The sequence below is a fragment of the Uloborus diversus genome, chromosome 1, assembly GCF_026930045.1.
Source record: "Uloborus diversus isolate 005 chromosome 1, Udiv.v.3.1, whole genome shotgun sequence".
NCBI lineage: Eukaryota > Metazoa > Arthropoda > Arachnida > Araneae > Uloboridae > Uloborus > Uloborus diversus.
This window is the reverse complement of record NC_072731.1, coordinates 35,774,912-35,799,591: the sequence shown is the minus strand read 5'-3', so window position 1 is coordinate 35,799,591 and position 24,680 is coordinate 35,774,912. Positions and strand designations below refer to the sequence as shown.

At 33.7% G+C, this 24,680-nt stretch overlaps 1 protein-coding gene across 1 annotated transcript in view; it reads right to left on the bottom strand.

The window, feature by feature from the left end:
• LOC129234542 (cytochrome P450 2J6-like) overlaps positions 1-24,680 on the bottom strand; it is a 169,672-nt gene that overhangs the window by 5,818 nt on the left and 139,174 nt on the right. Inside the window, exons 4-7 of the mRNA XM_054868557.1 lie at positions 20,789-21,090; positions 8,716-8,834; positions 4,789-5,044; positions 2,249-2,436 (exon numbers count right to left, since the gene is read on the bottom strand). Of these exons, the coding sequence (XP_054724532.1) occupies positions 2,249-2,436; positions 4,789-5,044; positions 8,716-8,834; positions 20,789-21,090 (865 nt within the window). The remainder of the gene's footprint in view (positions 1-2,248; positions 2,437-4,788; positions 5,045-8,715; positions 8,835-20,788; positions 21,091-24,680) is intronic.

Below are 24,680 nucleotides of genomic sequence, written 5' to 3'. Positions count from 1 at the left end.
AAACATCCTGCATACTAAAAAAAAAATCATTTGTGAATTAATTTAATTATAACCATTTAAATATTACGTATTCCCAAACTAATTTAGATTTCGCTGCATACAAGTTGCTTGTGATGAAATCATGTATCTCTTTCAGTGGCGCACACAGTAATTTTGTAAGGGGAGGGTCCTGGATCGAAAGTCCCATTCTCATATCACATTCCAACACGACGTCCAACATATTCACTTGATTTATCGATTAGCGAAAACAACACACAGTGAAAAATGAATTATTGAATAAATAATTAATATAATTATTAGAAAAAATATAATTATCTGCAATTGTAAAACTAAAAACATGATTATTATGGTGTATTCATTTATAGCCACCAGTCTGCTTATATAGGCTTACAAAACATCATAGAATGAAATAAAGTTTTCTTTTTTTCTTTCGATTTCATTTATAACTTCCTCAGTGTGTGATGGCGACATTGCTTGACTTCAGCAGTACAAGACCATTTAAACGTTCAGCACACATGGTGTCACTTAAGTATGTTTTTAGCCTCCTCGAAATCAAGAAAGATCTTTCACTCGTGCGATTCGTTTTAGGAAAAGTGCACAGTTAAGAAAATATATTTTAATAAGATAATTTTATTTTTTCTCCTATAAATACTGAAATTATTGTAATCTTTGTTTGGAATCATTTTACGATCAAAATACATAGAATCAAAATCAATCGAAAAAAATGCAAAAGCTCAAGGGAGGGGTCCGGACCCCCTGGACCCCTCCCTTGTGTGCGCCATTGATCTCCTTACTTAGCCCAGATCATCTGTCGATGGCATAGATGATGACGATAAAAATACTACTATAGTTGGGGAAAACCTAACTTGGTAGCATTGTGAAGGCTAAGCAGATCCTAAACACTGCATTACCTCGCTTCCAGGTTAGTTTTACCCCCACTATAGAGCAATGACACTGAAGAAATTTGATGCTTGCTTCAGAGAAACCTTCATTCAAAATTATCATTACAATTTCAATTTATAGTACTGTTGTATGGCACCAAACTTTTGAAACAATGGGTGTTATATTTAATAATTTAGCAGGGAAATTGCATGAAATTTACTGTTTTTTGCACAAAACTTTTTTTAAGAACAAATAAGGTCAAAAAATTAATGGGACCTAAGTTTAGCCAACCCCTATCCATTAAAAAAAGAATCATCAAAATCGGTACACTACGGGTGAGACGCTGCGAGCGGACAAAAAAAAAAAAAACACTACGGGTGAGACGCTGCGAGCGGACCAAAAAAAAAAAAAAAACATACTGTACGAACTGATAACCGCCTCCTTTTTTAGGTCGATTAAAAATACATTCCGTGCACAAAATTAACTTAAAAAACATACTCCGTACAAAAAATTGTTTCGAATCGGATGCTACTGCCATGTATGAAAAACGTATAAATGCATTTGAAAATACTCAAATTTATTTATTTAAAGTCATTTGTTTGTTAAATGATATTTAGAAAATAGTTTCAGCTATTTTATTCCAAAATCCAATTTCCTTATTTAACAAATATTGGAAGGATGCCCACCTAGGGAGGGGGGGGGGGGAGATTATGGCGCAGATTGAACCATTGAAATTTTTAGGGGGTGTTTTGAGGGGTATTTTTCTGTTTTTTTTTCCAGGAAGGGGGCTGTTTTTCTTGATGGGTCTCTGCAATATTTAGGTCGTGTGCCCTTGCTCTTAGAGGGGAGGGCACCCCTGAGTATAAGATAGACTTTTCTCAATCCGCAAAAATTACATGACAGAAAATGCTAACTATCTATTTTGTTCTTGCTTCAGAGTCAAATGATTAATACCATTAGCTTTAGTTGCATTAAAAACATTTTATTGAATTTTTCATTGGTTTATTATTATTTTTTTAACTTTCAAGTAATGTAAAACTTGAAATGATTGGAGGACTCTCTGCTCTATTCTGAAACGCTGAAAAAAATCTTGCGATCGAATCAATTAAAACACATATTTCATTTTTGAGCGGGACCTTGCTAGAATTTCTGAAATGAATTTAGCCGAATCTTGCTTGAAACAGCAAGGGGTTTATAACTGAAAACAGATAGATTTCACACCAACTCTGCACAATAAATCACATGTGTTAACTCTGTACGATAAATAATACTCTATGTACTCATATGCTCCTCGCCACTTGAGGAAGTTTTAGCGCAGGAGGAAAATTGGTTAATCTTTATTAGTTTCTTGATTATTTTAATATACCTAAGGTGAAAGGAATCCATTCTTCTCGCTTGACCACTTCTTTTCCATCAGCAGACAAAAATCGTTCGGGCTTGAAAAGATGGGGATCCCCCCAAATGTCCGGGTCATTGTGCACGGCATGGATATTGACAATTACTGTCATTCCAGCCGGGATAAAGTACCCGGATACTTCGGTATCTTCTGTAGTACTGCAAAGAGAAAAACAAATTATCAGACTGAAAGGTCTTTTCGCTTTAAATTGACTGAAACATATATATATATATATATATATATATATATATATATATATATATATATATATATATATATATATATATATATATATATATATATATATATATATATATATATATATATATATATATATATATATATATTTGTGTACAAATAATTAACAGGAATGAAAACTAGTATACGTTTTTATACAAAGATCTACAATTAGTATAAAGTGGAATACTTCTGTATCTTTTGTAATATTGAAAAAAAAGTAATGTGTAATGTCTTTGTGTTTTAACGCAAAGGAAAAAAGTGAAAGTTTTAAGAGTTTATATTAAGGTTATTTGTGTAAAAACTGAGAGATTAAAACGGTTCCAAAGCTTCAAGAGTAGCTTTATAAGAGCTAAAAAAAAGTTTTTCTCTAAAAATGAATGCACTCAAAGACGTGCGAGGACAAATATTTTAATGCAGAGAGATACGAAGAATTTTAACTTGCGTTGTACGCATGAGAATTAATGTATGGGTAATGCGAACTTTGATTTTATTACAAACAACAAAAATTTACAAATGTTAAAAAAATATTAAAAAAAGACAACTTTTTTACAATGTTATTTATTAATTCATTCATTTTATTTCATCATTGGTACAAAAAATTATTTAATTCTGTTTTTTTTTTTTTTTTTTGGTAAGATTTTATTTTAGGCTAAACAGTGCTCTTTAGATCTAAAGATGATCAGGAGGATTTTGCTCATAACCTCACAAACAATAACTTCAAATAGCATATTGATGAAAAATTACAGTATAAATTTTATTGCTCTTACTATTAATAATGCAACACAGTTTGGAAGAAGACATCATATAGTCTTAATAACATGTACGCTACGTTTTATATAACGGAAGATTTTTAAATAATCTAGAATTATTAACAGTGACATAATAGAATAGAAGAGATTGCAGTTTCTAAGATAAGTGGAACTTCTTCGCTTAACAGGATGACAAATAATTATATGATTGTAAAATAAAAAATAACAACGTCAAAAAGCACAAGTTGCAGATTACTTCAGACACGTGTTTCGGCGTTACAAAGAACGTCTTTTTCAATGCAAAAGAAATGAGCTTGTGGATGATAAGATCTGACAAATACGTCGGATGTCTGCTGTATTTGTACGTATATTACGTATTTGTGTACGTAATTGTACGTACGTATGTTGCATTACGTATTTGTGTATTTTGGAAGAATCCGACAAATAAATCGGATACTTCCAGCACCGTAAAAGAAGAAGCATTGCCCTTCAACATGGACCTAAGGCAAGAGAAACTGTTTTACAGTGAAATCCCGTAACAACGAATACCAATACAATGAAGCATCCTTTTCCACGAAATTAATTTTTAGTCCCAATTTATACAATCAATGTGATAGAATGTCTTCAGATTTTAGTAATAAAATTTGGAAATCTATTTGAACCAATAACAACCAAATACACTGTATCTAACTTCGTACAAAAAGTGTTCATACAAAACGTGACCCAAAACATCACAAGTTATTTCTATAGTTCAAAGGATTCTGCTTGAACAAGTCAAATTTGCAAAGCACATATTTCAAATCTTTTATTTTCAGTACTTATTTAATTATTTCATTTAGTATTGCCTTTTCACTTTTTGTTCTTCACGATATTTTTACGATACACACATTAAGCCCTCTTTCAAACTATTGTAACGGATCCGGTGCGACTGCCAACTTTCTTGAAAGGACGACACAGTTCTTGATAAAAACACAGGAGCTTTATTTACACTATGTACAGGAGAAATCGTTAACAACTGCTAAATTAATCATCAGCAATTAAGCAAATATCACTCAACACCGTAAACTCAACGGTTACACACGCATTTACTTCCAAATACGAAAACAACACAGCGAAATGCCTCGCAATAAACAGAGCTAATACACTCTCAGTACAAATTATCAATCGAAACTGAACTCTTTATCATGCATAACGCTTTTTTTTATACACACCGAAAGAGAACTCTCAAATATTACACAAGATTCCAAATGCTTCTCGAAAATAGTAGACCGTTATTTTAATTCTTCTTTTTATTCATTCACGAATCTTATCAATGAAAAATAGGGGAACCATATACTTCAACCGAATGTATAGGGGCTGTATATTCATTACGGGAAAATATTTACAGGTTACGTTACTACAATAATTACTATTTACAGAATTTTTAACACTATTGTTTTTTTTTGCTTGAACTCTTAAGGGAAAGTAGGCATTCTAAAGATAAGAAAAAGGCCAGTAAAAACGAAGCTTCACAAAACTTACAATCTGAGCAGGTTGATAGGCACGACAGTCTTCCACCTTTGAACTTCCATGAGGGCTGCTTCAGTGAAGGGCATAAGGGTGTGATCTGACCAATTGGGGGTCCTCTCACGCCCGATGATGTCGTCGATTTCTTCGTGAATGCGGCGTTGGACATCCTGAAACCGGGCCATAGTCAGCAGGGTCCATTCCATGGTCGCCCTGACGGTAGTGCTTCCGGCACCAATTAAAGAGGGTGCATTGCCCTTCAACATAGCCCCTGGAGAAATAGGAGAAACAAGATGGAAATTTTGGGACTGGTAACTAAATCAAGTGTGGTCACTGTCCCCGAAATAAACTTCCTGCATTGTAGTACGAAATTTACCTAAAGATCTGCATCGAATAAAATTTTCCCGAGGTACCCCCATCTGTTTGGTCACCAAGTAATAGGAAAAGGGGGCCCTCGGGGTTTATGTCCCCGAAATACTACTTAGTACTTGGCGAACAGCGCTGTTGCGATCAAATTAAGGGACACTTCATTGAATTTCTCATCATTTATCTATTGGAAGAATATAATTATTGAGCAATCGCACACACACGAATAGCTTCTTATTCTCACTTGACCAAAGTTGATGTAGTTTTGATTTTTCAGATTACATTGACGCCGGTCGTTTTTAATATTTATTTAGAGGGCGAATCTTCCGTCGTCCTAGTTATGAGTCGTCTGCTGTTTGATTTTGTTAATATTGTTTTCAAAGTTTAACTCAACCAGACTTAACATTATTTTTGAAGTGATAACTTCTTATGGGAGGGTAAACCGATTTGTGACATAACGCGTAACGGCGCAACTCTCGTCTGGCATTCCTTTCGTTCGCACATACGACAGAAGCGCGCATGCTCGGAGAAATTCTTCCTTTACTCTTTGGGTCAGCTTTAAGCTTTAAGTGATAGTAGAAAAAGTAATGAAACTAACAGAAGATGGATGATCGTCGCAACATAACACAATCTACTAACGAAAGGTGAGTTTAATAATGCAATATAATACCAATTATATTGTAAACAATACATATTCAAAACAGCATTCAATCTTTAAATTTATTTTGAAAACAAAAAAAATTTTGTGATTATAAAAATATCTCGCTTCATTTAGAGTTTTGAACTGTGATAAAGTGTATATATTTTAAACTAACCTCATCCCCGCAGACTCCGCAATGCGGGGGTTGGGGACGGCCGAGAAAACAAAAATAATAAGTAAACTTTTAATTTATTCATCACAGAGTAAAATCTAAAATGTTTCGTAAGTTTGAGTGTTTTTTCTGATAAACGAAATATTTAGAAACGACGCGTCATATAATCTACTGTTTTTGCGCCGACATAAAAACTTACGTTTAAAAGTAGTCTGAATGAAGACTGCTGTGATCAAAAAATAAAACTTTTTCATTTAGAGCAATTTTGAAGTCGTTTTTTCTTTATTTTTCAAAATTTTTTTTAAAATAAAAATCTAACCAGCAAGCACCATTCTCTCTCTCTTACGTTTTCAAACGTTCAATATTTATTTACAAATCTTTGTTATTACCAACATATATATCTCTTCAAACAAAAGTATTTCAAGTATTATTCAATTTATTCGTAAACAGCTTTTAAATTATACACAAGAAGGTTTGCTTTAGTTAATGAAGATGATTATACAATTCCTTTAATTTTAACCGGAGATTTTAATGTTAATTTTGCTTGTGATAGAGCTGGAAATTTAGTATCGTTTCTACAATCCAAATTACAATTACAAATGATTGATAAGATAAAAGAAGCCCGCTACAAGTCATGGAACTGTACTTAATGCAGTCTTTGCAAGATTTTTAGATAACATACAATGCAAAAATTTCGTCTCTTATTTTAGCTACCATAAGGCAGTTGTTACTTTCATAGGATTAAATAATGATAATAATTTAATCCTATGAAACTTATTACTTCTGTTGAGCGTCCTGTGACGTATTTTTTTTCGTGAAAAATTACGTTTTTTCATTAAAAATCACCTACATACACTGGTGTAAGAAATTAAGAGAATTTTCAGATTTGGTCAATTATCTCGCGAGCTACTGGACTGATTTTAATGAAATTTGGTACGTACATACATTGAAACAATAAAAAAACAAATAACCATCTAAAATTGAAAATACGCAAGCATTATCATAAATAACACTCATTAGAGTCGGATGGTATGAAACAGCAATTGCAAAATTTTTAAAAAGGGGGATTAGTAGGGGGTACGGTCCCTTCTAACAGACATATAGGCCTCGCAGTGTGACTCCATGCTTGAAATAAAGCAGTTCATGGAATCCTTAAGCAATTATTACCATTCGTTCCTCAACGCCGTTCTCAGGCTATGGATGGTCCCCGGAGGGGTGTTGCGAGTTGCTGTTGCCCTCCTGAGACGGTCCAGACATGTTCTACAGGATTGGAGTCTAGAGATCTACTTGGCCAATCCATCGAGTGACTATCCTCCCCTTCCAGAAATTCGTCGACCAGAAGAGCTGTATGTGGTCTTGTGTTAACATCCAGTAAAACTAACTCTGGGCTAACAGCGCCCCTCAAGAGAGGATCTTATTGCTCCAAGACCACATCCCTATGTCTCGCAACTGTCACAGAGTCTCTCTCAAAGACATGGAGGGGTGTGCGATCATCCAACATGATGTCATCCCAGACCGTCAAACCACCACCGCCATAATGGTCGATTTCGCCGATATTGGAGGGTAGGTAGCAGGTTCCTGCGTCTATCCATGTAAACATAGGATAAGAATAGTCGTTTAAACTGCAACGACTTGCTATTTGCCTTCCAATATCCGCGAAATCGACCATTTTGGCAATGATGGGGTGACGATCTGGGATGACATCATGTTGGATGGCCGCACACCCCTCCATGTCTTTGAGAGAGACTCTGTGACAGTTGCGAGACATAGAGGGATGTGGTCTTGGAGCAATAAGATCCCCTCTCTTTAGGGGCGCTGTTATCCCCGAGTTAGTTTTAATGGATGTTAACACAAGACCACATACAGCTCTTCTGGTCGACGAAGTTCTGGAAGGGGAGGATATTCACTCGATGGATTGGCCAAGCAGATCTCTAGACTCCAATCCTGTAGAACATGCCTAGAACGCTCTCAGGAGGGCAATAACAACTCGCAACACTCCTCCGGGGATCATTCATAGCCTGAGAACGGCGTTGTGGAATGAGTGGAAATAATTGCTTAAGGATTCCATGAACTACTTTATTTCAAGTATGGAGTCACACTGCGAGGCCTACATGTCTGTTAGAGAGGACCGTACCCCCTACTAACCCCCCCCTTTTTTTTCAATTTTGCAATTCCTGTTTCATAACATCCGACTCTAACGAATGTTATTTATGATCATGCTTGTGTATTTTAAATTTTAGATGATTATTTGTTTTGTATTGTTTTGATATATGTACATACCAAATTTCATTAAGATCGGTCCAGTAGTTCTGGAGATAATTGACCAAATCTGAAAATTCTCTTAATTTCTTACACAAGTGTAGATGAATGTGAACATCAAAACTTCATCTAAAAACAAAATTCCCAAATCACTAGTTCAAATCATTTAAGATTGATAGGAAATAAAAATATATAACGTTATACGTATAACATTATATAATCTTTATGATAATTGTACCAGTGGATATTGGCCATAAAATCTTTATCTTTATTACCGCATACTAATCACCATTTCTTTTTTGATGAACATGCCTCGCATTACCCATTCTAGAAAATTACTAATCATTATACGACGGGTGCCGACTTCTTGGCCTTTTCCATTTCATTCTATTCGTAAAAATAAGAAACCCAACGAGTAGGATCCTATCGCAATTCGTAATTGCGAAAAACATAATTTGAATAAAGGACGTCAAATTTTTATATTCTTTTTCTTTGGAAAACTTACGTGTAAAAGATGTATTCGGGTCTTTGTATTTCCTCTGCTCCATCTGCAGCAAAAATCCATCCATGTAATCCCGTATTGAGTTTGCATCCAATGTTGAGTGATGTTCATCAATTTCTTTGCTAGTAATTAGGATAAAAAGAAAATACATATGATTGATACTATTTCTCCTGACTATGTACACCCAAACTCGTTTTTGTGCGGGTTTTTTTTTGGTTTTGTGTGCAATTTTTTTTTGTGTGTGCGAATTTTTTTGTGTGTGTGTGTCTGTGAGCGGTATATGAAAATTATTTATAAAACGAGCGAAAATGATTAATAAAACGAGTCCGAGGTAGTATCTTCAAGTGACGGCAGGAGCTTCCCGATGGAAGGTCACTGAGTCCACCCAAAACTTTCCATATTCGGGAAATTTTTCGGGACTCGGTCGGCTAAATTATCATCACTTGGTTTATTTTGATTTAGTTCAAAGATAACTTTTTGGGTTATTTTCTACGTGAGACTTTTTATGCAGTTTCTAACCACCGCATAAAAAAAATATTTTTTAAGTGTGTTGCGAAAACAACTTTTTATAGCTATTTGTGAAGTCTCGAACAATTTTTTTTCTATGCGATTTCTTATGAGGTCCCTAGTTATCGCATAAAAACAGGTTTGGGTGTATTTGAAAAGTCAAAAAATATTTCAATTTTCCTAGAGTGTAAGTGATATATTTACTATGTTTAAATCAATATTAGAGAAAATATTAATGAATTAGAAACTAAAACATTGTCCTCTTTCGTAAAAGTAACCGCATTTAAAGACTATACCGTCTTGAAAACTGCTTCCAGCCATAAGTTTTTAGTTTTATTAGCTTGTCGGCAAACCCATCATGTTCGAAGAAATATCTTAAACGTAGACATCGTATAACTTGATTAGACAACCTTGCTCTCAAACACGAACGTGCAATTTTCCATTGATTCCATCCATTCTTTTCCCAGCCCTAAACACAGCATTTAAGACCCATTGCTCTTTTGTTTGATCCCCTTCCCCAGCTAGATGAAACTGATGAGCCTAAATCTTGTCAGTCAACAAAGTCTCTCAACTTCATCAACTGGGTTAATGCTGATCAAACGAATCGAGGAATTTTGCTCAAAATTGTCTGTACGAGAATAAAGCTTTTTAGTAGAGAGAAATGAGAGACAGAACTACTTTTCTTAGTTTATTTTAGAATGTTAGGAATATTTTTTTAGCTCCGTAGATGAAATCCATACCATTGTCTGATACACCATGGGTTGTTTATAAAAACAAACGCGTAACCATAAACATATCTAGCCAAGACAAATAAAGAATATCACTAAATATTTTTCGCCCATTAGACAAAATCTGTTATAATATATTTTTTGGTATTACTTATTTCCAATATTTTGTTTTCGATATTATCGCTTGCTACCATAGGCGCCTGTTGCACCGAAAAAGAGGGGGGTGAAAAGAAGTGCAGGGGCTAGGGGGGCGTAATCCCTGAAACTGATAACTGGCTTTTATTTTTTCTGATTTAAGAGCCAGTTTTTAAGAGAACCGGCAGAAATGGAGTGTTCGGATAGACACCATTTTTGATTTTGCTCAATTTTTTATGTTGATTCCTTAAAAGATTTTAGAAGATAAGTAATTTTTCTTTTCCTCAAAAAGAATTTTTGGGGACCTGTAAAAATTCGTAAAATGGATCCCGACGTAGAGGATTTTCCAAATCAGCGTTTTTTAAAATGTGATTATTTCTGTGTATTAAGCATCAGCCGAAAAAATTCCTGTGTTGACAATATGACATTTAGTTCCTAAATTTAAATATATCGTAATTTTTGTGACTGATTTTCATTGTAGCCTTTCAGGGGTCGCCAAACTTTGTCGAAAAAAATGAAAATGTGCCATGTTTGAGGCCCTCTGGTTCCCTGCATTCAGGCTCAATCATGGTTTTTGTACGTAATTTGTGTAAGAATATAAATAAATTATTCAATATTCTCATTAGTTCTATGGCTCATCCTCTGCGCTGCCAGAAAATGGCAATTTTTAGCCTACTTTCCCAGTAAAAGTCAGAGAAAGAAGAAAAAAGCATGAAAGAAGGCTTAATGCATCTTGAAAATATTACAAAAAACAAAACAACAAAAAAAGGTCAAAAAAGAAAAAAAAAAATAATTAAATAAATATCGAAAAATAAAAATTGAAAAGTAGGGTTTTGAGATGGGGGAAAATGTCTGTCGGTCTGTCTGCCCCCCCCCCAATAGCATTTGAGTGAATAGTCCTATTCGAAAAAAAAATTTTTGTTCGAAAAATCTCGGCGAGGACACCTTATTCCCATATTTAACTTTTTGATTTGAACTATTTTTTGTTCAATTTTGAACAGTTCAAAAAAACTTAACATTAGCGTCTACGAGGAAATTCAAGGCAATTCCGAACTGTGAGGCGAATTTGCTTCAAATAAACTTTGTAGAAAAAGGTTTTAATAAAAACTTGTATATAAAATATCTTTCTTAATTGACCAATTTTCCGTTCAATTTTTAACTGTTCATCCCTTAACATTAGCGCCTACGGGGAAACTGAAAGTCAGCGTAGGTTCCGTACTTGAAGGCGGATTTACTTCAAACAAATTTTGTTGGAAATAGGTCTTGACGACAAACTCCAGACTCCGAGAATTTAGGGGCATCTGACTCCGACTCCCACTCCTGTTCCCGACAAATAGCCGGACTACGAATCCCCGACTTCCACTTTGACTTCGTTGTATTGTTAATATGACTTGTTTTTATTTTCACTCAAATGTTTTAAGTTAGGTATTCAGTTTTCGACGGATAAACTCGAAATCATTTATGTTTCTACATAAAAATATACGCAGACGATTTTTTTTTTTTTTTTTTTGACAATGAAAATTATTTCTTTAAGTTTTATTGTTTTTATTTATTTTGGTGATTGCATTAATTCACTTACCAAAAAATTATTAAATTTTTTTTTGGCAACAGGAGAGAGAGATAAAAAATATGATGTATTTATTTTAATGCGCTTTTTAATTTTACTTATTATTTTTTCGTTTTGAAAGCGGTTAAATAACCTTTTTTTCATTTTAATGGAAAAAAGTTTATTTGCTGCTTTGTTTAAAAGGTGATGCTAATTTATTTGTTAGTTAATTAATTAATTTATATATTTTTACGCATCTAATTTTTTAGATGAGTAAGGCATATTTTATTCCTAGAAATCAGCTTAAAATATTAAAAAATTAAATTTGAAACAATTTGCGATTTTAGCTATTTTTGAGAATATTGATCAGGTAAGTACCCAGTACAGGTAATACCCAGAAAGCAGTATGGGTATACGGGAAAGTAGACTCGTTTAGTTTCAGACGGAACTTTTTGTTAAATCGAAAGATCCTAAAAAATGCAGTTTTCATGAACCTTTATCTCAGTGCACTGAGGGTTAGTGTAGAACTGGATGCCTGCATTTCAAACTAGAGTATGTGTATATTCACAAATAAGTGACAGAACTATGGGCAAATTCTTTTCAAGAACACAATACGTATTTCAAAACAGTAAAATGAACTATTCAGTTTTGAATTCAGTCAACATATTTGGGTTTAAACTTTCCTCCATGGACTTCCAGATACTATTTAAAAAAACTAGTTTGATCAAAATCTTACCATAAAAGAAATATAAACTTGCAAATATTATTGCAAATATTGACTGATTGTGCTTACTTACTTTATAATATGATAACTCGAAGCAAAGTGGAGGAAAAAAATCAAAATATGATAAAAAATGTACTATTTAGGGGCCTGCATCTCAGTGCACTGAGGGTTAGTAGAAAACTTGATTTCAAACTAGAGTATATGTCTTTTCACAAACAAGTGACAGAACTATGGACAGTGGTTCTGCAGGCTCATAAAATGCACTTTAAGATGGGGAAATTGCATAAAAGTTAACGACGCATCCAGTTAGTTGTACTCAAGCTAGAATGTTTTGTCTTGATTGTTTTACTGTCTCACTAGTCAGTTAGACAACTATACCCTTGTTTAGTAATGTCGTAGTATTGCTTTTATCACAAGGAATAAAATATGACTTAGTAATTGTTTGCTGTCATGGTAGTTTAGTGCAGAGAAAATAATTTTTGTCACTATAATATACAGCCGAAACGAATGTCAACGAGCTATAATGTACAGTACAAACGTAAAAAAAGCTATCCTAATTAAAATAGTTAAAAATATACCTAAAACACCTTCAAAAAAGCGTTACAAATAACTTAAATTTTTACCACAATAATAACCTTTTTTTACTTTGCTTCCAGTTATCATATTATAAATATGCGAGAAAGCATAATCAGTTTGGTTGCAAGTCTATAACTCTTTTGTGGTAAGTTTTTATCTTACTAGTTTTTTAAATAGTATCTGGAAGTCCCTGGATGAAAGTTTAAACCCGGATATGTTGATTGAATTGAAAAAGAAATAGTTCATTTTACTGTTTTGGAATACGTTTAGTGTTCTTGAAAATAATTTGCCCATAGTTTTGTCACTTTATTGTGAAAATACACCATACTCTAGTTTGAAATGCACGCAGTAAGTTCTATACTTACCCTCAGTGCACTGAGAAACAGGCCCCTAGAAGGTACAATTTGTATCATATTTTGATGACAAAACTGCTATTTTTTCGCAGCAGTGAGCATTAACCATGCATTTAATGATTTGAATATTAAAAAAATGTCGATTTGAGAAAAACCCTAAGTTGGGACCAACCTTCGGAATTTTTGTGGGTCACAAAATATTTTTTAGAAGAAGACATAAAGTATGTGTTTTCTAAAACCATTAAAAAAAATCGCTGTAAAATTTTTAGCGAAATCAAAAATGGCATGTATTTGACCTGCCTGCCTCTTATAAAAACTGGCTCCTAATAACTTGAGCGAATGGCCACCGCAGACTTTCCCGTTCCATTCTTATAAAATAAGATAAAAACAGTTCATTTATTTGGAATTTTTAGTTTTTGAAATAAATCAATCCATCCTATAAAAAATCATTTTTCTATCAATCAGTAATCTTTAACGCTGAAAAACGAGGTGGCAAGGTCCCTTAACTTTTGGAAAAGAGGGGGGGGGGGTGCCTCCTTGCCCCCCCCCCCTCCCCGCCCACCTCCGTAACAGCCGCCTGTGCAATTTATTCTCAAAACAAAGATAGCTTGCTATGCACACTGTTGGGAAACATATGAATAGCTTATTTCGATAATGAATTTTTTACATAAAATCGTATTTTCAATCAGGTTATTGAAAGTCTGCACCTAATTCTGACATGTTTTCTATTGCGCGTCGAAATCCGAAACTTACCGGATGTAGTTTTACATGGAATAACTGAATCAATTACGAGAACCATTTTAAGGTTGACATTGATGAGTTTTAGCGCACCACTTGTTCCGTTGAAATAAACAGCCCTAACTTTTGAGTTTCTCTTGAAAGAAAAAGCGAAGTTTTAAATTGAAGCCAATTGTGGTAACCCAGCACGACTATTGCAGCTTAACTACAATGTTTAGGAATTGAATGTAGAATTTATCGTGAGTTGGTTCAAGTTTCTGTGAAAATAGAATGTGCTGTGTCTCAAAAACGGATTTTACGAAATAGTATGGGCGTAATTCTTGAAAATGAATACTGTTGATAGCTACGTGTTTTATCTTGCATTTTTCACGACTTCCAAGATTTCTGACGACTTAGTCAGAAATCTTGGAATAATTTGTGCTTGATTTGAATCCATTCTTATCGAAACCTGGTAATGTGGTAACTTTTATAATGAATTGAGAATAATAACAACTGTTTTTCGCGTACACAGACGGATTCAGTACATAATACTGTATAAGCTGCTGCCTTATGAAATCATATGAGGTAAGTGCTCAAATTTTCACGACATAAATTTTATAATGGGAAATTCTTTAATTTTGGAAATATATTCATTTTCTTCATCTCATATATTATTTATTACGTCAGAGCATTGTGTAAAGCAACAATTTGGTTCAGAGTAATAATTTTTTGTTGTCATTGTACGTAATCTAACGTGTACGCAAAAATCCTTCCTGACAAATAGCAACTCGAGAATGAAATATTTTCACTAAATTTAATGGATGGTTTAATGGATTAAAACCGTACGCCACCAAATAATAGCTTTTCGAATAAATTTCATGATTTCTTAAGAATCGTTTTTCAACATTTAAGGTTTTTTTTTGAATTGTACTCTCAATGAGTGAAATAACACTTCATATTTTTTTAAATAGGAAATATAGATTTTTGTGTTTTTTCATGTTTCAAATGTTTCACATCATGAATCCCATAATTTCTTCAAAAGCTGAAAATATTCGGTAAGATTGATCAAAACTCTAATCCTTTGACTATATTGCACTTATTGACGATGTGTGTTGCAAATATTTCTTTCCAGCTATTAAAAAAGCAAATTATTTAATTCTGCTTTAAGAGTTTTTTGCAAAATGCGCATGCCGCATTTAGAAATTATTTAAACCTGTTTGTAGCTTGATTTTTGAAGCCAGAAGTCGCTGTAAATTGCTGTATCGAAATATTTTTCCCGAAAGTTCAGTGGTATCTTCGATCGATTGGCTCAAAGAAATGTGCTTTGGGGGAGCAAAATATCGACAGGTTTTGATTTCTACCTTCAAACGTTACTTGAAATTGAACCATTCAATCAAAACAACAAATGCAGACAAATAAATGCGATAGCAGTGGAGTTCTTTTCTGTGATACAGTCCAGCCGGAAGCGGATACAAGGAGAGGATCACGGGGGTCATCACTCCCCCCCCCTTAAATTATCGGCGATAGTATCCGTCTACATTGTGTTCAAATACTTCTTTACTAATAATAAAGCTGAAAGTCTCTCTCTGGATATCGGGATTTCTGTGACGCGCACAGCACCTAAACCGTTCGGCCGATTTTCATGAAATTTGGCACAGAATTAGTTTATAGCATGAAGGTGTGCACCTCGAAGCGATTTTTTGAAAATTCTATTTTGTTCTTCTTCCATTCCAATTTTACGAATATTTTGCTGAGCAAATTATCACAACGTGGGCAAGTAAATTACCAAATTATAACAACATGGAACCGTAACATGCCAAGCAAATGAATATAGCATATTGGGGAGAAATTTGTCATCCATTATTTGTAAATATACAGGAGAACCAAATGACCTTTTAATTTCCTACTACAGGCAAATCCGTGCGGGGACCACTAGTAATGAATAAAATGTGAACAATTTCAGTAGTCTTTTCAATTCATTAATTAAGGCAGTGAGAAGCAAAGGAATGCAAGAGGTCGTTTTCAAGTTTTGAGTAAAACGCGTTTAAAAATTAGCCCTTAGGTAGGCTTTCATTGAAATTTTTTTCTAAATCATGCTATGCAGCAGCACCTACCAGGGATACTAGTACTATCTCTTGCTCCAAGACGGAGGAGGGGTTCACCTACCATATGTGCTGGTTATTTCCAAATTTTTTATTTTGACACTTGCATCCCTTTGCTTCTCACTACCTCAATTATTTTTTGATCTGAACATTTGAAATACTACTTATTGCTCATGAAATTAATTTGTTACATTTATGCCCTATTTGGTACCTCATTCCTGGCCGATTTGGTGCTTTTTATTGTCACCCGAGCAGTTTCCTGAGATTTTTTATCCAAAAAACATGGAAATGAATGTGCTGAGAAGTAACAGGAAATCACATAATTCCTGTTGCCAGAACCATAGGTTCGTTTGAGGAGGGGGGAGGGGGTCATTCTTCAGCATGAACCCCTTCCCCCATCTCTAAAATAGTAGTCTTTATTTGCCTTTGATTCCAGTAACTGACGCTAAAACTTTCATGGATTCACTTTACGATTTTATAGCGAAAGCGATAAATTTTTCATCGTTAACTAACAACCATTTTAGAATAAGCTTTATTCTCAAGGCTGAATTGTGAAATGTAACTCCTCACCCCTCTTTTACCCAGTGCCTGCCTTCAAAAAGTCTAGTTCAGTATGGTTTCCTACGCTAACTTACACTACTCTTCCTCTTGTTCTAGTTCTTATGACTTCTGTTTTAGTTAACAATTTACTTGATCGACGTCATCAACGCATTACTGATCACATCATATTAAAAGGTTATTATTATTTGGAATCTTCACTGAATGAGAGTCAAAATGGCCAATGAAAGAAGTAACACCTGTTGGCCCGAGCCTGAAGGGGGCCTGGAATTTTTAAAATGAGAGGTGAAATATATGGAGGGATGTAGGGTTAACAATATGTAGGAAGGACCGTAAAAGTCATTTGTGATCGACGGGCCTCAACATTTCTGTGCATGTCCCTGCATATTACACCCAGGTAAATAAAGCGACACAACTCAAACAACAAAAAAAAAAAAAACAGTTTTGAAGAAAAACAAGGTTTTATGCAATTGTAGTTTTAAATGATTTAGTCTCGAGTATTATAGTGCGCTCAAAAACATTGTGATGTGATGCTTACGGTTAGTTTTTGTTGTCTAAATCAATAATGCACACTTAAAAGTTTTTCGTTTCTAAATTATGAAATCTCAGTGATTTATCACCATTAATTATGCCGTTACCACAACCAGTTTTGCAAGCTAACTTTTTGCAACTTTTGTGGCAAGAAAGAGCTTTAGATTTAAATCAATAGTTAGTCGTTTTTTCAAAATTTTTAGTTATGTCACTTTTCTTGCCGAATTGCGGGGGGGGGGATGTGGGGTAAAGTGAAATGGCTGAGATAACTTACTTTTTCAAAATAAATCCGTTGGAAATGTGTTCTGAAAATTACGGTACATGAAGTGGAAACAATATATTTTATAACAAAATTTGCATTGAAACATTATTTTTTATTTGTGGCAGTAAATTTGTAACTCAAAAAAAAAGCAGGAAATTTCTCACTTTTTTTCATGGGGCGAAGTGAAATACAAAATAATTTTCCAATGAAATATTCCCTATTTGATTATTAAAGGTATTTTTTGTCAAATAAATGATTAAATAAAAGAATGAATATAAAAGGAAATGAAACAATAAGCGAATAAATAAATAAATGAATAAGTTGATAAATAAGAAAAAAATAGATCAGTAAAAAAATAGTGAATGAATAAGAAAATAAGCGGATGAATGAATAAATAAATGAATTATTGAATAAAGGAATGTAAATGAAGTAATTAATGAAAGATAACGTAAGTGATTTGGTAAAAGATTGAATAAGTAAATGAAATTAACTTGAATAAGTAAATGAAATGAACTATTTCACTTTGCCTCGCATGCACTTGACTAACTATACAAAGCATTTAAAATACAAATAAGCTTAATATTAAACAAACAAATATTGCACTGAATGTTAGTAGATTTCAATTAATATTCGAAATGTTAGGAACAATAATCTTATCATTTAATAATAAAAAATAATTTTTGTCTAACAACACAATATTACAATATGAGTATTAGTTTTTGAAAATTGCTTGGATTATCATATTTTTAGATTCTTAGAAGTAATTTATTCCTGACTGGAATCGACGAAATATGTTACTACACAGTTAAAGTATTACTAGATTGGTTGTACTAAAAGCAGAGTAAATATTTCACCTTGCTTCATCTTTCCCTACTAAACTTTTAACCATACAGAGAAATGTAGTCAATTAAGATATTTATAATGAAGTAATTGCGGCGGAAAACCGAAACTATAATGAACTCTGCAGTTCATTTTGTGGAATCGATATTTTAAAACGATACCAAATCTCGGTAGGAAAGTTTTACAATCGCCATGTTTGAATGATATTCGGTTTATATTTTTTATTGGTTATTCTACTGTACTGAAGGCAGTATGTTAATCCATACGTTGTATAGAAGTACTTTCTTATCTATATTTATTAGTTAAGACTTTGCTATAGCTTACAAGCTTCTATAAGGATATTATATCACTTATTGCTCAAATCACCCACGAATTTTATGCATAAAATTCGTGACGAAAATTGCACCCGTGTGACTACTTTTCCTGGGAGAGCACGCATATTTCACAGGACTAACATAAATCTTTTTAAATTGAAATGAAATGTTTCTTCAACGCATGTTTTTATTTTTGAAAAATGTTAATTCACTTTGCTGTCACTAAAAAAATATAAAAAAATCCATATTTATGTATCACAAACGCGCTAAAAAGTTTTTTCTTTTTTTGTATTGCACATACAATAGACGTAATTGTCTCTTACCTAAAATTTATCTTCTTTGGGCAAGTATTTTTAAAAGCCAATATTTTGCTATTTGGTCGCTTTGAGCTCCATGTAACTTACAGACGTAATGTGCTAGAGTAAAGCTGAGATCGTTTTTGGTCACAAAGGTTATTAATTAGTCAAAAACAAGACATAGATTAAGGACAAAAGTTGGCTGTTTCCTATAGTTGAGGCAAACCTAAACTGTGTGACAGCATTGTGAAGTCTATGCAGATAATAATCACAGCATGACGCCGCTGCCAGGTAAGGTTTTCCCCCAACTAGAGTGTAATTTGAGTCAAGTTATTTCGTTTCAAACGCTAGTTGTTTTTTTTTTTTATGTTTAGCGAAAAAAGTTTAGCGAAAAAGTTAATGTTCAATTAAATTGGTTAGCAAGCAAGCTTGTTTTTATAACGTGATAGGTTTAAGAAGTAGGTCGCTATTTAATAAAGTTTATTCAAATGGAAGTGATATGAGGGAGATCAGGGGCAAAGCGAAGGATATCAGAATATCATATGTTGGGGGGGGGGGGGATATATAGTCGAGGATTGTCATGATTGACTCCTTCCCGCATAGGTGAAGATTATGGCTTATTATGATCGCGAAGAGTGAGAGACAGCACGAGCTCGTTTAAAAACGTGAGAATAACATCTTTGGTTGAAATCTTGAACAAAACTATTATTCGTTTCGGTGAGACCTTTAGCTGACGACTTACCTGGTCTTTAAGCAAAGGAATTTCTTAATCGAAAGATAAAAGTAATACTCATTTTAACAGGGTGCTTATCAAAAGTTCTTGTTCTGTAGAATGGTGTCCTCACAAACTACTTTGTGACGCATTTGGTTGAGGATATATGTCGCCAATTAACAGAGAAATTGCTTTTCAGGAAATGAATGCATGAAAGTAAAGGTGAATTATCACATTGCTTATAAGCAAGATGCTCAAATGACAGCTGATTTTTTATCGATCAAATCATTGGACCTAAAATATCGCTTAGTTTTTGAAATGATTGACAGCCGATAGAGTTTGCTGTTGAACGAAATGATTTTGATAATTGATTCTAAATGATTTGATCTTTTAGAATCAATCGGGAAAAGAGTTGTTTGTCTTGATTTGAGGAATCTTGATGAAAGAAAGATTAAGTGATTTTATTTTCTAAAATAGGGGCGAGAAATACTGGTTTCAGGAGAAGCATATAGTTGATACCGTTATTGCACTAATTAATATAACTTCAGATCTATTTGATTGGAATACGCTCGTCAAAAGTCATCACCTTTTCAAAGGCATTTACAGCGTGATAAATTATTCTACGACCTTTTAGAATGAATCACTTTCCCGTTTCTGTACATGGTGAAACGGAAAACAAAGTACGACTGTAAAATATAAAACACATTCGGAAAAAAAAAATGCTCGCAGTATAATATATTCAGTTAAGTAAAGGCAAGCGATGTTACATTACGCCATCAATCAGATACTAGAAAGATAATCCTACTTCGAAACTGTAGCTATCCCTTCTCCTACTACTTGCTCTCCCCGAGATGAATGAAATTCTCTTAAGGTCAGACCTTAATCTTATCTGAACCGTATTATAAATTTCAGCCGAGTTATAATATGAATTTGATTAAAAACGTTTCTCCTTAGACGAGCTCACTTCTACTGGGGTTAAAAACGAGCAGTTCTTGCATTGACGCAGAAACCCGACCTCCGTATAACCGATTTTAGAATGGAATCGCGTATTTCTACATTTATCAAAGTTTAAGTTATCAGAGCCTTACTATATGCTGCCTTTTAATTTTTTAACCAACACATCGCGCAAACCGCTTAAACTTAGTCGAGATTATCGCATGACCTACTCAACTTACTCGATGAACACCATGAGTCTCTCGATAGCCGATTCCAGCTTGTCGTAATCGAACAGTTTCAGCTTGAAGAGCAGCTTCTTCAGCCATGGAAACCAAGCGTGGAGGCTCGTCGGTCGGAAGAACCGGATCAGTTCTGTGATTACCTGGTCCAGCTCAACCCGCATCGGGTCGTGGTAGTCGATCCTCCTGCCGAATACCATGGCGGAGATGTTGTTGGAAGTACTGGGGGCCAGGTATCTTCGGACGTTGGCGGGCTTGCCTTGGAATTCTTCGAGCTCGCTGACAAGGTGAGCGATTTCCTCCTGGATTAAAGAAATCACTATTCAGTTTTAGCAAAGGAATAGAACACAAGAAATGATTTCATTTGCATGACACTAGTGGAGTCAGAGCCGGACAGATTTTGATGGCAAATGAGCTGGAGTCAAAATCGGGAGTCGGAGTCTGTCATTTTTCCTCTAAGTCTGCTACTTTGCCAGTGCTTGCGGAGTTGCAGTTGGACTGATTTTGTGGTAAAGGAGACGGAGTCTGAGTCGAAGACTCTAAAATTCCCAGAGTCGGAGTCATTCATTTTTCCTCCGACTCGGCAGCCCTGCATAACACAACGTTTCTTAATTCCTTTGACAAGTGGAATAATTTTTAATGTCCATATTTTTTGTGGAACAGTTGGTTTTTCTTCAATTATATAGTTTGAACTCCACACACTGAAAAGTGTATAGTTGCAGCGAAAACGATACTTATTTAAATTAATAATTATTGTGCTCTTATAATATCTTCAAAAATGAACGCAATATTTCTTAAAACAACTTCACAAAATTGTAAAATTTTCATGTAAACGATACGAGTGATACTCACTTCATTATAAAAGATAGATTTAATATTAGACTTTATGGATGAGAGTTGAATTCTTATGTCAGATCTAGCTACAAATCAATTGCTGTATCTATTATTTTATTGACGTTTAAAGAGAGAGCATATCTTAAGATCCCCGTTTCACACACCTATAATATAGTTGTAAATGATGACTGTGCCAACATCACTTTTGTAACAATTAAAGAACATTCATCGTTTAAATAGCATTACAGTTTCAGTAACAGCACAACTTAATGCTGAGGTAGTTGAAGGCAAAACATTGGTTTTAAATAAATCCACAATTCATTTTGACATTTTCCCTATTGTTTACTTGGGAAATACTGCTCTAAAGCATTAATTTTCCAGAAACGAAGTTTAGCTTTTAAATTCAAAGTGACATAAAAATATAAAGATGGGTACAGTCTGTCCACGCATGATACGAACTGGCAAACGTGCAGTTAAGACGAGTCTATCCGAATGAGGGATTAAGTAAACATTTGATACGCGTGTTCCGTCAGTTTTAATGTGACTTCTTAATTTATAGTCTAACATACATCTGCAAAAGCTGGCACCCTTGAAAACTAATAGATGCGTCCATATCGGTCTGTAAGCTGGATTGCCTTTTAATCTCATTGCTGTTTGGTGCAATTATTGGATATAATTTACTTTGCTACTAAACTTCCTTCCTATGGGAATACTTTTGTTTTCAGCTTTTTTAAAACCGGCTACACGTTTTTAAAACTGTAAAATTACTTATTTTCGTGAGCCTATCGTAATCACGAAAATTGAAACCTCGTGAAATACTTTTCTGCCTCAAAAAAAATGAGTTTTAAAAAATACAGTTCTTTAAATAAGTGCAAACATTTATAGAATATACAACTATTTCTTGAATATAGAATAATGATATAACCAATTAATATTTGGAGAACGTTTATTGCAAATACTTTGTGTGCAAAAACAGTTCTATTTAGGTACGAGAATGCGGGGAAAAAGTGAAATGACGAAGCATCTACTCCGTTATTAGCACCGACTATTAGGTGATATTTAAACTATCTAGTAAAACATGTAATACATTCCAGTCAAGAAAAAGTTAAAAACAATGTTAAAAACGGTGACCGAACTCTTATTTTCACTCGAATAACTTCTGCTACCTAAAATAAATTACTTTATTCCATTAACCACTAAAAAATGTTTTCCGGCAGTTCTATCCATTCGACTCGGAAGAAATTACATTTAAAATTTTTCGCCATATCATTTCCGAAGTGTGAACAATTTATTTCTATCATAGAAGAATTAAACTTGGAAGACAGGAGCAATTATTTGTCGTCAGCATTTTATTTTGCTGGGGCCCGTTAGAACTCCTTTTTTTTTTTTTTTCTTTGTCGATAATAGAACATAAAGTAATGGAAAAACTTATTTCCTAAGGCCCAAATTCAATCCACTCGAACCTTTGCATTATTTGCTTGTCGCAGTTTTTCGATTTATATCGATAGTTTCGAAAAATGTAGCATAACGATGAAGAAATATATTGTTTTCCATTCGTTGTTCAAATATTATTACATCCATTTTTTCCCATAACATTTGATATCGAATTCATAATGTGAAGTTATAAACAAATATATTACTTTTACATTATTGTATGTTTACAATACAAATGATGCCATATTATTGATCTGTCTAAATATATTCTGTTAAAAAAAACACCTTTCGCAGAAAAAGTTTGAGTATTCTACGTTTTAATAGTCAACTTGACAATATACCCTTCGATGAAAATTGTATTTTGAAGCTTTTTCAATTAATATCTTTCTTCAATGGTTGTCAAAATTGAGTATAATACATACTTGAAATTGACGTGAGTTTTTGATTATAATTGAAGAAGTTATTACTTACCCGTTTACTTTACCCGTTTTCACAAGTGATTTCTTAAATGACGAAATTAATTTTTCGAAAGCTTTTTTTAAGAAAACTCCGTATTTTAACATTTTTTTTGAAAAACTTTTATTTGAACTTCTAGGATTTCGACATATTCCACGTGATTCATATATTTATTTTAGAGCGAGCTTACGCTACCAGCTCAACTGGTAAAAGATGCCATTTGAGACAATAGCTCCATCTTTAATGTATTTTTCTGGATATATTGTTTTGTATAAACAGTAAATTGTGTTTGTAATTGGTTTTGTGTTTGTAATCGTTTTTCATGTAAGCTGGTAACAATCATTTTTTTTTTATCGAAATTGATTAGCACATGTGTAAAATTGTGCAAAGCTCATTTTGTCAAATTCTTCATTAAAAAAAGAGAAATGTTCCACTTTTACGATAATGGGCTAAAAAGAGCTTTTTAAAAATTACTATTTGACAAACGTAAAATTGGAAAATCAGATTGAGGAATTTAGTGAGTGCTCAACAAGAAATGCGCAGTAGAATCTGCTTATTAGGAGAGATCCTTGTAACTAGAATTCGATTTCAGAAATAAACTTAACGTGCTAGAAAAATTATTTAAAAGTTGCACCATTAAAATCTTCATCCACAAGTCAAACGGTATTATTACGGGACCTCATACAGGTTGGTGCAAAATTAAGAAGATGGAGAAATACTCGACTCCGATTCTTGGATTTTGAAACTTCCGACTCCGGCTTTTTCTTTTCTTTTCTTTTTTTTTCAATTTTTCCTCCTCTCGTGGAAAAAAAAAACTGAACAAATATTGAAATATTAATTCATTTTCATTTTTCTTCGTATTTTATTGTAAATCTAAGATGCGTACAACGTTAAAAATTCCATTTAAAAATCAAATTGAAAACAGTTGGAATTTTTTTAGACGAGATTACTCAAAAATTACATTTTTTTTAATGAAAAGGAGGGGGGGGGTTAGGGGGGTAGTATAGAAGGGGGTTCTATACTAACCCTGCACTAAGGGTTAGTATAGAACTTGATGCCTACAGTTCAAACTAGAGTGAGTGTGCGTCTTTTCACAAACAAGTGACATAACAATGGGCAATGGTTCTGCAGGCTCATAAAATGCACTTTAAGATGAGGAAATTGCATA